The sequence below is a fragment of the Bos indicus x Bos taurus genome, chromosome 11 (genome assembly GCF_003369695.1).
Source record: "Bos indicus x Bos taurus breed Angus x Brahman F1 hybrid chromosome 11, Bos_hybrid_MaternalHap_v2.0, whole genome shotgun sequence".
In the NCBI taxonomy this organism is placed as follows: Eukaryota; Metazoa; Chordata; class Mammalia; order Artiodactyla; family Bovidae; genus Bos; species Bos indicus x Bos taurus.
The window spans coordinates 12011216-12026113 of NC_040086.1; the positions used below are offsets into that span (position 1 = coordinate 12011216).

Here is a 14898-nt window from a genome sequence, read left to right on the forward strand (position 1 = left end):
CCTTATATCTATTGAAGAAATTGAATCAATAATTAATAGCTTTTCAAAATAGAATTAATATGTTACCAATATCCAGACTATCCAAAATGACCTGCAGATTCAATGCAATCCTTATCAAAATGATTATTTTTAATAGTATGATATTTTTATAGAAACTTAAAAATCAATATTAAAATCTGTATGAAAGTTCAACAAACTCTGGAAATTCAAAACAATCATGAGGAAGAACAAAGCTGGAAGAATCACACTTCATGATTTCAAATTATATTATAAAGCTATTGTAATCTAAACAATATGGTATTGGTATAAAAGCAAACATATTTATCAATGAAACAGATGGGATCGCCAATACATATATCACTTGTATATATCTCCAATACATATATGGGATCTCCCATACATATATGGTCAAGTGATTTATGACAAAAGGGCCAAGAAATACAATGAGGAAAGGATAGTGTCTTCAATAAGTGGTTTTGGTAAAACTGGATAGCCATATGCAGAAAGAATGAAACTGGATCTCTATCTTATATCATAGGCACAGATTGACACAAAATGGATTATAAACTTGAATGTAAGACTGAATCCATAACACTCCTAGAAGAAAACTTAATGTGTAACTTCTTTGACATTGATCTAGGAAGTGATTTTTTGGAATTTACAACAAAAGGAAAGGCAATAAAATACAAAATAAACAAGTGGGACTTCTGTGTGAAGTTATTTACAAAACAGGAACTAGAGCCACAGACACTGAAAATAAATTTATGATACCAAAGGGGAAAGGGGATGGGGGAGCTATAAATTAGGAGTTTGGGACCAGTAGATACAAACTGCAATATATAAAATAAATAAATAACAAGGTCTTACTGCATAGCACAGGAAACTGTATTCAGTATCTTGTAATAAAACATGTGGAAAGGAATATATATATGTGTGAGTTTGTGTAAACACACACACACACACACACATACTTGGCTGAATCACTTTACATAAGAAACTAATATAACACTGTAAATCAACTTTCTTTTTATTAAAGAAAAAAGCATAGATGACAAATGCTGCAAAGGATTTGGAGAAGAGGGAACCCTTGTATACTGTTGGTGGGAATGTAAGCTGATACAGCCACTGTGGAAAACAATATGGAAGTTTCTCAAAAAATTAAAAACAGAGTTACTATATGATCCAGCAAGTCTACTTCTTGGTATCTTTTCAAAGGAATCAAAATCATTATCTTGAAGAGTTATGTATACTCTCAAGTTCATTATTACATTAATTAAAATAGTGAAGATTGGAAACAACCTAAGTGTCTAATGGATGAATGGCTAAATTACACACACACACACACGTGCACACACACCATACATACAATGGAATATTATTCAGCTATAAAATAGAAGGAAGGAAGTACTGCAAAAACATGGATGAACCTGGAAGGTATTATGCTAAGTGAAATAAATCAGATAAGGAAGGACAAAAACTTCATGGTGTCATTTATATGTAGAATCTGAAAAGAAGTTGAACTCATAGAAATAGAGAATAGAAAAATTATTGCCAGGACTGTTGGGTGACAGAAGTAGAGGCTGATAAAAGACTATAAACTTTCAATTGTAAGATGAATAGTTTGAGCACCTAGTGTATAACAATGTGACTGTAGTTGATTGCACTGTATTATACTAATGGTGATTACTAAGAGAATAGGGACTTCCCAGATGGTGCTGCTGCTGCTGCTAAGTCGTTTCAGTCGTGTCCGACTCTGTTCGACCCCATAGACGGCAGCCCACCAGGCCCCGCAGTCCCTGGGGTTCTCTAGGCAAGAACACTGGAGTGGGTTGCCATTTCCTCCTCCAATGCATGAAAGTGAAAAGTGAAAGTGAAGTCGCTCAGTCGTGTCCGACTCTTCGCAACTGCATGGACTGCAGCCTACCAGGTTCCTCCATCCATGGGATTTTCCAGGCGAGAGTACTGGAGTGGGGTGCCATTGCCTTCTCCGCCAGATGGTGCTAGTGGTAAAGAACTCGCCTGCCAATGCAAGAGTCATGAGTCAAGAGTTAGATCCTTGGGTGGGGAATATTCCCTAGAAGAGGGCATGGCAACCCACCTCAGTATTCTTTGCCTGGAGAATCCCATGGACAGAGGAGCCTGGCGGGCTATGGTCCATAGGGTCACAAAGAGTCAGACATGACTGAAGTGACTTAGCGTGTACACGTGCTATGAGAGTAGAACTAAAATGTTCTTACACAAAAAAGTAAATATGTGAGGTGATGATGTGTGTTAATTAACTTGATGTGGGGAATCTTTTTGCAGTGTGTCCGTATATTTAATCATTATGTAGTACATTTTAAATATCTTGTAGCCTCTCAATTATATCCAAATTAAGCCAAAAAAACTCTATCTAATATTTAAGGGTGAAATTTCACCCCTTCTCTATAATATTTTCTAGGAAGCATAAGCAGAGGAAGTACTACCTAACTCATTGTAGGCATGCATGTATGCTCAGTTGCTCAGTCATGTCCCACTTTTTATGACTGTAGCCTGCCAAGCTCCTCTGTCCATGGGATTATTCTGGTAAGAATACTGGAGTAGGTTGCTGTTTCCTTCTCCAGGAGATCTTTCTGACCCAGGGATCAGACCCACATCTCCTGCAGCTCCTGCATTGGCAGGTGGATTCTTTCCCACTGAGGCGCCTGGGGAGCCCTAACTCGTTGTATGAGTTCAGTATTATCCTAATACCAACCAGACATTGTATGAGAGGAAAACTACAGAACAGTAGTTCTCATGAACATTGATATAAAATCCTCAACAAAATATTATTAAATTGAGTCCAATAATGTATCAGAATTATACATGACAGCCAAGTGGGATTTATTCTAGTTCTTCAAGGCTTATTCAGCATCAGAAATCAAGTAATGTATTCATCACATCAATGGGCTGCATACAGAACAATTAGATTAATAGAATCATATCAATAAATGTAGAAAATGTGTTGACAGAATCCAACAGCTATTCATGATAAAACATCTCAGCTAACTTTAATAGGGGCAGGGGGGGAAATTTCCTCAACTTGACAGAGTACATCTGCATGAGTCCTATAAATAACTTCATACCTGCTGATGAGAAACTAGAAACTTTCCTGTTAAAATCATGGGAAAAGAAGGCAGGGTTGTTCTTTCATGCCAGTCTTCTTCAGTGCTCAGTAAACCTTGATATCAAAGATTTACAAATTGGATGTTGCTGTTTAGTCACTGAGTCTGTCCAACTCTGTGACCCCATGGACTGTCACCCACCAGGCTCCTCTGTCCATGGATCTCCCAGGCAAGAATACTGGAATGGGTTGCCATTTCCTCCTCAGGGGATCTTCCCAAACCAGGGATCAAACCTGCGTCTCTTGCACTGGCAGGCAGGTTGTTTACTACTGAGCCACAAGGGAAGCCCCTTAAAGATTGGGAAGATAGAAATAAAGCTGATCTCAGTTACAAATGACATGATTGACAACGTAGAAACTATAAAAGGATTAACAATAACAAAAAGACTACTGGAAGTAATGAAAGGTTCAGATTATAAAAGTGATATACAAAAGTCATTTGGTCTTTGTATCAGTAATGAATAACGCATTTGTAATTGAAAATGCAATACTATTTAGATTAGCATTGAAGTAGGATAGAAATATGCATAAATCTAACAAAAAAAAACAGTATCTATATGAGGAAATCTTTAAAACTCTGATACAAAGTAGTCAAAAAAGTAAGATCTAAATAATGGAGATATATGATTTATAAGTATTCATGGATAAGTAGATTTAGTATTTTATGAATATATCAGTTGTTTTCAACTTAATATAAAGATTCAGTCCCAGTCAAAATTCCAGCAAATATCATTTTGTGGATATTGGCAAATTGTTTCTGAATTTTATATGGAAATGCAAAACACCCAGTACAGCCAACACAGTATTGACAGAGAAGAACAGTGTTCGAGAACTGACACTCCTTGACTTCAAGATTTACTCTAAAGCTACAGTGACAAGACAATGTGATAATGGTAAAAAATAAATAAATAATTCAATCAAAGGAACAGAATAGGTAGCCCAGAAATAGACTCACACAAATATAATCAATTGATTGTTGACGTGGAATAAACTCAGTTTAATGGGAAAATGAAAAGCTTTTCCATAAATGGCTTGAAACAACTTGTCATCCACATGCAAAAGAAAAAGAAAGAAATCTAAACACAGATGTTACACTTCAAAATTGAGTTAAAATTTTGAGGATTTTTCTCCTGAAATTTTTAAAAAATTTAATTGCAGGATGATTTCTTTATAAAATGTATTGTTTTCTGCTGTACAGCAATGTGAATCAGCTCTAAGTATACATCTGTATCACCTTTCTCTTGAAAAAAAAATTTCAGTTTGAATTAAACTCAAGAAAATTTGAGTTAATTGACTTAAAGATTAACACAAAAGGGATCACAGACTTACAGGTAAAACACAACACAATAAAACTCCTAGAAGATAATATAAAGGGAAATGTTGCTGACCTTGACTATGAAACTTTTAAGGTTCAGTTCAGTTCAGTCGCTCAGTCATGTCCAACTCTTTGTGACCCCATGAATCGCAGCACGCCAGGCCTCCCTGTCCATCACCAACTCCCGGAGTTCACTCAGACTCACGTCCATCGGTGAGTTGGTGATGCCATCCAGCCATCTCATCCTCTGTCGTCCCCTTCTCCTCCTGCCCCCAATCCCTCCCAGCATCAGGGTCTTTTCCAATTGCATGAAGTGGCCAAAGTATTGGAGTTTCAGCCTCAGCATCAGTCCTTCCAGTGAACACCCAGGGCTGATCTCTTTTAGGATGGACTGGTTGGATCTCCTTGCAGTCCAAGGGACTCTCAAGAGTCTTCTCCAACACAATGGTTCAAAAGCATCAATTCTTCGGTGCTCTGCTTTCTTCACAGTCCAACTCTCACATCCATACATGACCACTGGAAAAACCATAGCCTTGACTAGACAGACCTTTGTTGGCAAAGTAATGTCTCTGCTTTTGAATATGCTATCTAGGTTGGTCATAACTTTCCTTCCAAGGAGTAAGCATCTTTTAATTTCATGGCTGCAGTCACCATCTGCAGTGATTTTGGAGCCCAAAAAAAAAATAAAGTCTGAGACTGTTTCCACTGTTTCCCCATCTATTTGCCATGAAGTGATGGGACCAGATGCCATGATCTTCGTTTTCTGAATGTTGAGCTTTAAGCCAACTTTTCATTCTCCACTGAAACTTTTAAGGTGCAACAACCAAAACATGATCCATCAAAGAGAATACTAAGTTGGACTTCATTAAAATGAAAAACTTCTGCTGTAGAAAAGATACTATTAAGAAAATGAAAAGACAATCATAAAATATTTGTAAAAGGCTTATCTAATAAAGGATTTATATCTAAAATATAAAAAAACTGGTAAAACTCAACAATAACAAAATTTAAAACTGGGTTTAATATGGGTTCACTCTAAAAATGGGCAAAAGATCTGAACAGATATCACACCAAAGCATGGAAAGGGTATTATAAATTAAAACAACAGTTAGACACCATTGTATAGTTCTTAAAATGACTAAAACCCAAAATAGTAACAACAATTGCTGGAGCAATAGCAGCTTTCTCATTCATTGCTGGTGGTAATGCAAAGTTCAGTTCAGTTGCTCAGCTGTGTCTGACTCTTTGCAACCCCTTGGACTGCAGCACGCCAGGCTTCCCTGTCCATCACCAACTCCCAGAGCTTGCTCAGACTCATGTCCTTTGAGTTGGTGATGCCATCCAGCCATCTCATCCTCTGGTAATGCAAAATGGTAATGTTATTTGGAAGACAGTTTGTCAGTTTCTTACAAGGCTAAACAGAAATAGTCTTCCTATGCAATTGATCAATCATGTTCCTTGGTGAGGGGTGAATTGAAGTCTTAATCCACACAAAAACTTACACATGAATGGCCACAGCAGCATTGCTAATAATTGCCTGCATTTGAAGACTACCAAGATGTCCTTCAGTAGGTGAATGAGTAGAAAAACTGTGATGTATCCTGACAATGAAATATTATTCAGTGATGAAAAGGAGTGAACTATCAAGCCACAGAAGACCTGGAGGAAAATTAACTGCACATTGCTAAGTGAATTAAGGCAATTTGAAAAGCTACATACATGATTCTCAGTATAAGACACTCAATAAAGTTAAAATTTTGGAGAAAGTAAAATGATCAATTATTTCCAAGATTTGGGGGATAAGCAAGGTAGGGATAGTTAGAGCAGAGTGGATTTTTAGGGCAAGAGAACTCTTCCATATGATTCTGACTGTAATGGTGAATACATGGCATTACCCATTTGTAAGTACCCATGGAACTGTACAACATGAATAATAAAATCTGGTGCAAACTATAGACTTTATTTAATAATAAAATATTGTTATTGGTTCATCTGTCGTAACAAATGTTCCGCACTCACTCACGGGTTTTTTAATTGGGGAAACAGGAGGGAGACAGGGATGCAGCATCTGCGAATGCTCTGTGCTTTCTGCTCAAGTTTTCTTCAAGCCAGATTTTCTAGAAAATAATGCTTATTAAAAGAAAATTTAGTAAAATGGGAATTCAAGGACAACATTAGATTATCATACAAGCAAGTAAATAAGCAAGTAATCAGAGAAATGTTCTTGAAACTGTTCATATAAGTAAACATAGTCAGTGCCTATATTAGAGTATGTAAATACCTTGCAAAATTATGCAGGTATTAAAAAGGTGAAAATGGAGAAGAGGTTATGAGTTAGCATAAAATTTGGAGGTTAGAATTTATAGGACATAGTGACTGACTATGGAGGAATCAGTGGAATCTAATATGTTGCTTAGATCTCTGCCTTGAGTGGTTCAGTTTAGTCACTCAGTCGTGTCTGACTCTTTGTGACCCCATGAACCTCAGCACGCCAGGCCTCCCTGTTCATCACCAACTCCCGGAGTCAGCCAAACCCATGTCCATCGAGTCGGTGATACCATCCAACCATCTCATCCTCTGTCGTCCCCTTCTCCTCCTGCCCTCTATCTTTCTCAGCATCAGGGTCTTTTCCAATGAGTTAGCTCTTCGCATCATGTGGCCAAAGTACTGGAGTTTCAGCTTCAACATCAGCCCTACCAATGAACACTCAGGACTTATCTCCTTTAAGATGGACAGGTTGGATCTCCTTGCAGTCGGATTATAATTATTCTAGTCCTGGACTTGGAATAATATTTAAAGTTTCTGTGAACCATAATGCAGGAAACAATCAGTTATACGTGTCTTTAACAAGAATGGGCTTGGACAGAGATGGTGAGTGAAAGGCATAGGAGGTGATGAAATCACTCAGCAAAAGTGAGAGGATTAGAGGCCAGAAAAGTAAAAGAAAAACTATGTCCTGAAAGCCAAAAAGGAACAGGGTTATAGCAGAGAATGTTTAACAGAGGATGGTCAAGTAAGATCAGCCTGAAAAATGAATATTAGATATGGTAGCCTGGCGAATTACCCTGGACCAATCCATGTTGATGGATTGTTAGCGTTTCAGTTTAGACTGCTTTGCCCTAAAAATGTTTTTCTTGGAGCCTTAGTCCCATGACACTTCTTAGCACCTTTTATATGCCACTGTACATCACAACTCTTTTAAATAGGGTTTCTCAAACTTGCTTGATTTAGGAACATTTTTTGTTATTGTTTAAGTACTTTTCAGGACTATTGTTAATTAGCCTGAAATTAAGTACTTTTCAGGACTATTGTTAATTAGCCTGAAATTGTTAATTTTTGTAAATATGTGCCCATTTTTGGAGAAACTTCATTATAAAGAATCTAGAAAGCTGGGATGGTAACTAGTGGAAACAAAGAGCATTAAATTTGGAACTTCAGGAAACCTACAATAAGGAAAGTGAAGAGACTAGCAATTTTAAGAGAGGTTGGTATTGTCAGGAGAGAGGTTCTTGGAATCCCAGAAGAGAAGAGAAGAGAACAGGATCCTGAGAATGAGTCTGGTTTTGATAGTTTGTTTGATAGATAGTTGAGTATAGTTTGATGGATAAGAAAGTAAAAAGGATGCAGATAGCTGAGAGTAGTGAAGGCAGTTTCTTATTTGGTAAATCTAAATAATAGCTTGTTTTGCAGACATAAATTGAAAAGATTCTACTGAGCTTTTGGAAAAAAGAAAAATTAATGGAGACTGTAATATTACTTGATATTCTCAATTATGTTACTCAGTTTGAGATGTTTCCAAGCAGAAATTTCTGCTTTGTTTGTAATGCAATTCTGAATGATTATTAAAATTTCATATATCACAGGATGCCAGACATGCAGCTGAAGAAGAGATTTATACCAACTTAAACCAGAAGATTGACCAGTTTCTACAGCTGGCTGACTATGACTGGATGACAGGAGATTTGGGCAGCAAAGCTAGTGACTATCTAGTGGACCTCATTGCCTTTCTACGTAGCACCTTTGCTGTATTCACGCACCTTCCTGTAAGTGACAATTGCTTGTATTTTCTCCGTCATATAGAAAAAGGATTTCTTAAAATCTAGGTTGGTGAAAGATGTTTGTTTCTGCTGTAACTAGCCAGGAAGCAATGGGTATAAAATCTCACATTATAATTATCCCTTAACAATATTTACAGACTTCTTCCATCTTATTCTAAGACTTCTTTTTTTCATTGACATTTGCATTTTGTTTATTCTGGAAATGATTCCTAATATTATGTCTGCTTATATATCCCTACTAACTTCAAGGTAATTAGTACAACACATGATGGATGCCTTGGTGGAAGTAAAATAGAAAATTAGGAGTTAGAATTTTCTATATGTATCTTTTAATTCTATAATGTTGATTTAATTTTTTTTTTAGTATCCTCAAATTCTCTGGTAAAATTCTCCAAGATTTTTCTATTTGTCTATCTTTTCTCTATTTTCTTAAGCATATGTATCACAGTCTTTTAAAAATTAAAGTATAATTTATTTGCAGTATTATATTAGGAACTTCCTTGGTGGTCCAGAGATTAAGATTCCTTGCTCCCAATACAGGGGGCACGAGTTTGACCCCTCACTGGGGAACTAAAGATCCCACATTTCTCACAGCATAGCCAGAAGAAAAGTTACATTATATTGGTTTCAAGTTTACAGCATAGTGTTTCAGTGTTTTTACAGACTGTAAGATAATGGCTATAATTCCATGTGCTGTATGTATATCCTTGTTGCCTATCTGTTTGATACACAGTAGTTTGTGTCTCTTCACCCCTTTCTCCTGTCTTGCCCCTCCCTCTTTCCCTCTGGTTTATTGATTCCCTATTGTTTATTGATCTCTGTTTTATTCATTTTCTCTCTAATCTTTATTATTTCCTTCCTTCTGATGACTGGACTTTGTTCATCTTTTTCTAATTTTTAAAACAGTGGTGGGTTAGGTACTTTATTTGAGGTTTTACTTATTTCTTGAGAAAGGCCTGCACTGCTGTACACTTCCCTCTTAAATACTGCCTTCTGCATGCCATAGATTTTTGGAGTTTTGTGTTTCCATTTTCCTTTATCAGAACTGGTTTTCTGATTTCCTCTTTGATTTCTTATTCAATTAGTTGGTTTTTTAGTAAGATGTAGTTTAGTCTTCACATTTGTGCTTTTCCCATTTTTCTTCCTGTAATTGATTTCTAACTTTATACAATTGTAATGGGGGAAGATGCCTGATATAATATCTATCTCCTTAAATTTGTTCTGACTTATTTTGTGGCCTAGCATGTGATCTGACCTGGGGAATGTTTCGTCTATACTTGGAAGGAATGTATATTGTGGTACTTTTGGATGAAATGTCCTGTCAATAGCTTTTAACTGTTCAAGTGTGTTAGTTAAGACTACTGTTACATGATAAATTTTCTGTCTAGATGGTGTGTTCACTGATGTAAGTGAGGTGGTGTTGTTGCAGCCCTATGGGCTATAGTCTGCCAGGCTCCTCTGTCCATGAGATTTCCCAGGCAAGAATACTAGCGTGGGTTGCCATTTCCTTCTCCAGAGGATCTTCCAGACCCAGGGATCAAACTCATGTCTCCTGCATTTGCAGGCAGATTCTTTGCCACTGAGCCACAAGGGAAGCCCAAGTGAGATGTGAAGTCCTCTTTTGTTATGGTATTATTGTCAATTTCTCCCTTCGTGTCTGTAAATATTTAGGTACCCTTGCGGTGTGCATATTAATGCATATAATATCCTTGTCTTGTATCGATCCCCTTATCGTGGAATAATACCCCTCTTGGTGTTTTGTTATAGCCTTTGTTTTAAAGTCTATTTCATCTGAAGCAAGTATTGTTACCTTGGGTTTCTTATTGTTTCTCTTTGCATGAAATACCATTTTCATTTCCTCACATTCTTCCTATATGTGTATCTTACTTTGAAGTGAATCTCTTAAGCAGCATGTAGAAGGGTCTTTTCTTTTCATTTAATCTGTCACCCTATATCTTTTAATTGGAGCATTTGTCCACTGATATTTAAAGCAATTATTGGTAGGTATATAGTTACTGCCATCTTGTCGCTTGTTTTCTGATTGTTCTTATAGTTCGCTGTTCATTTTTTCTTCCCTTTGTATCTTCCCTTGTGGTTTTGCTGACTTTTCTTTAGTAGTATATACCAGAGAACTCTCAGACTGTTTTGAATTTTTACAATTTGCTCTTTTTTTTTTTTTTAACTGTTCAGATTGGGCGATTTCCTCTATTTTACCAGATCACTTACATGTTCCTCTGTATCAATTAGTTTGCTTTTCATTTTTCCTAGTGTGTTTTTAATTTCAACTATTGAATTCCTCTTTTATTATTGGGTCTTTTTAAATAGTTTCTAGTTTTTTTATTAAAATTATCACTTTGTAGATATAGTCTTTCCCCTAATTCAATTAACGTTTTTTATAACCAGTGGTTTGAATTCTTTATCAGATGAATTATTTATGTTTTATTATTTTTTCAGGTGTGTTTTCTTGTTCTTTCAATTGATAATGGCTCTTCTGCCGTTACATTTTGCTTAACTTATCTGTTTCTATGAGTTTAGGTGAAACAGTTACCTGTTGTGATCTTGAAGGGGTGTTCTATGTGGCAACAACCCGATGTGTGCCCTGTGCCTTTGGTGTGAGAGCTGCATTTGACGGGAAACAAGTCACAGTGATAGCTTTCCTCAGGTTGTGCTGATAGCATCAGCTTGGTAGAGAGTGGGGCTCCAGAGGGAGGAGCCAGGGTCTGTTCCGGGTGTGAAATGGGACTTGCCCTCTGCTCAGTGGGCATCAACACTCTATGGGGGTGGGGTCTGATTCCAAATTCCTGGAACAGAAGTCCTGAGCACCTGGCCTGGGCCAGCTCTGTCCCTTTAACTATGTGTTTCCCATTTTTTCCACACTGGGAGCCTTACCTGAGTGGTGGGAACTGCTGAAGTAAGTTGGGTCCTTGGGGGCTCTTGGCTTGTGTTGATTAGAGGCAGAGGCTTAAGCCCCTCTTATGTGCTGCCTGTATGGGATCCCACATTTTTTCCCTTACTCTGCTCTGACTCAGCCACAGGTCCAAGTCCTCTTTGTCTCTCACAGCTGATCACTGCCCTCTGTCCCAGCTCCCCCTCTCTTGTCGGGAACCACATTATAGTGTTGTTGCCTATGTTGATTCTCAGTGTGTGTCAGGAGGTGAGCTATGCTTGAGTGCTACCATGAGAGATCTGGGTTGCTTGTGATGTTCTGCTTGAGTAAGCATCAACAATGACCCCATCCCCCCACCCCTCAGGCTCCCCCAAAAGACCAGATTGCTTCTGCCTCCCAAGATCGAGTTTTCTCCCTGGTCATGACCACCCCAGATTTAATACCCTGCTGAGATGTGAATAGCCATGGTGCACTGGCTCAGCTTGGGCTGAGTCACACACTGAGGTGGTTGTGGGAAACCTGGCAGCCTCTGGAGTATACCTCTTTCCACCCTGTCTTGGGGTATGAATGTGCTCCTCATGAGTGGAGTGCAGACTTCCCACTGCCCTCCTAGTAGTGCCAGTGGCCCTCAAACCAGCCAAGAAAGCTTATCTCTCCTGCATAGGACCCCAGACTTGGGCATCTAATTTATGGCTCTCACTGCTCACTCCCCTGGGCAGGTGTCCACCTGTGTATTCCCCCTTTTACTCTGAGTCACCTCCCAGGAACACATCCTTCCTGATTACTTGTGTATTTTTCTTCCAACCTTTTTCATGCTAGCTGTCTTCTGTCAGTTTCCAGTTTGTTTTCAGTGAGAATTTTTAGACTTGTAGATGTCTTTTTGGTATGTTCATGGGGGGATATGAGCTCCATGTCCTCTTAATCCACTATCTTGATCCTGCTCCTCTGCAGTTGTTTTAAACATGTTTATTAATGCCTACATATAATTCACCTACATATTGGTTAGATTTGTTTCTGAGTTTTATTGTTGATGTTGCTGTTCTCAGTCATATGGTCCTATCTCGTCCTATCACTTTTTGGTATATGGTAGACATTGTTTTTAAAATATGTTTTAATAGGTGTTCCAGATAATATCTTCTGCCACCAGAATTGTTTCGTCCTTTCCCATACTAAGTAGTTAAAATGAGTGGGTGGTTTGTGGTTTGAACCTCATCACCTTAATCCAATTATGAACTGGTCTGGATTGAGCTTGGGTTGCAGTTGTATTGTACCTTTGGTTTACATTTGTTGCTAGGATGTGGTTCTTCAGAGCTTTTAATGAGAGCCTGGCACATTATTGTCTCTTCAGTACCAAGAGGACTGTGGAAATTTCCACTTTTCATATAAACTTAGCTCTTCAGCTTCCTGCTTTTTACAGTCTTAAAATTTGGCTAATATCTTGAGTAGGTGTCTTACTCAGATCAGCAATTGCTAACAGTAAAAACTGTGATTGGAGACTGTCGATATCAATTCATTAATCCCTCAAGAGCTTTCAAGTTGCCACCTGTGATTCTTATGAACACTCCCACTAGTGAGTTGTTTTTTCTGAAACATTGTGAAACTGCAGGAAAGCTTACTTTGCTTTTGAAAGGTTTTGGCTTAGACTATTATTTTCCTCGGCTGTATAGCTTTAGAATTCAGAAAATGTCTTGAGAAAACTGGCCCTGAGATCTCTAATTTTGGCACTTCAGCCCCATGGAAGCAACAAAAATTCAGTGATTCTTTTTTTTTTTTTTTCCTCCAGGGCAGTTGCTTTCTGCCTGGACCTAACCCAGATTTTCAGTCTGTTACTACTCCTAGGTTTGTCAAATGCCTCCAGGGACAACTTGAGATCCTCAGCTCACCTTTAACAGGTCTGCCCTCTTTGCAATTTTATTCCCTTACGTTTTCATTACTTCCTTGCCTTCTGGTTTTCTCCAAATTTTTAAATTACCTTTCCTAATTTTTGGTGGAAGCACTACCTATAAAAAACTAGGCCATTTTATCTTGATACCAAAGTCAGAGAAAGTAGCCCAAAAGACAAAACTATAAATTAATCTCACAATTATAAATAAAAAAATTTAGCAAATCTATTCCAGAATGTTTCAAGAAAATAATTTAGCATTAGTATGTAGGATTTACTCTAGAAATGCAGAGATAGTTTGATATTTAAAAATCTAATAATATAATTTATTATAATACTAGGTGAAGGAGATAAAGTATATGATCATCTTTATGTAATTCTAAAAAGATATTATATAACGTCCAGCCTGCTTTTCAAATTTTTTTAAAAAGTTTTAAATACAAGAAATATTATATTTCAGTAGCATGATAAAGAGCATCTATATGAAATTTAGCAGCAACCAAAGATTTAACAGTGGAACACTAGGAATATTTATTTGCATCAACATCAGAAGAATGGTGAAGACATCTCACCATTACTTTAGATGCTCTATAAAATAAGGTAAAAGAGAAGTAAATTTCAAATATTACAATGAGCCATGTATCTTATCATTATCCTTATGTTAGTATTGTGTGGTTGAAAACTCTAGAAAATCAACTGAAAAATAATTAGGACCAATAAAACTTTTGGTTACAGAGTACACTTAGAAAACAGGTCATCTTCTCTTACCTTTGCAATACCTTCATGGAAAATATTGTCCTAAAAGTATCCTATTTGCCATTGATGCATATTATATAAGGTCTCTGTGAGTATATTTTAACAAGTCATGTATAGCATCATTGTGGAAAACATGTCACAGAATAATTTAAAAGATACTTTATTATGATCAGATATGTGCAGGGTTCTAGGATGAGAAAATAAGGATTGTGGCATCTGGTTTCATCACTTCATGGCAAATAGATGGGGAAGCAATGGAAACAGTGAGAGACTTTATTTTCTTGGGCTCCAAAATCACTGCAGACAGTGACTGACCCAGAGGGAGGGTATGGGGAGGGAGGAGGGAGGAGGGTTCAGGATGGGGAACACAGGTATACCTGTGGTGGATTCATTTCGATATTTGGCAAAACTAATACAATATTGTAAAGTTTTAAAATAAAATACAATTAAAAAAACAAAAAAGACACTTACTCCATGGAAGAAAAGCTATGATGAACCTAGACAGCGTATTAAAAAGCAGAGACATCATTTTGCCGACAAAAGGTCCATATAGTCAAAGCTATGGTTTTTCCAGTAGTCATGTGTGGATGTGAGAGTTGGACCATAAAGAAGGCTGAGTGCTGAAGAAGTGATGCTTTCAAACTGTGGTGTTGGAAAAGACTTCTGAGAGTCCCTTGGACTGCGAGGAAATCAAACCTGTCAATCCTAAAGGAAATTAATGCTGAATATTCATTGGAAGGACTGATGCTGAAGCTGAAGCTCCAGTACTTTGGCCACCTATGTGAAGAGCCAACTCGTTGAAAAGACCTTAATGCTGGGAAAGATTGAAGGCAGGAGGAGAAGGAGACTACAGAGGAC

General features: G+C 37.5%; 1 protein-coding gene and 1 long non-coding RNA gene across 3 annotated transcripts in view; one reads left to right on the forward strand and one right to left on the reverse strand.

Annotated features, from left to right (window-relative positions):
- The window catches only part of EXOC6B (exocyst complex component 6B), a 723575-nt gene that overhangs the window by 459806 nt on the left and 248871 nt on the right, over nucleotides 1-14898 (forward strand). For both annotated transcript variants that reach the window (XM_027554900.1, XM_027554901.1), the window contains exon 18: nucleotides 8321-8500. In XM_027554900.1, the coding sequence (XP_027410701.1) occupies nucleotides 8321-8500 (180 nt within the window). The remainder of the gene's footprint in view (nucleotides 1-8320; nucleotides 8501-14898) is intronic.
- LOC113901052 overlaps nucleotides 1-14898 on the reverse strand; it is a 104553-nt gene that overhangs the window by 12148 nt on the left and 77507 nt on the right. The gene's annotated exons all lie outside the window — the stretch shown is intronic.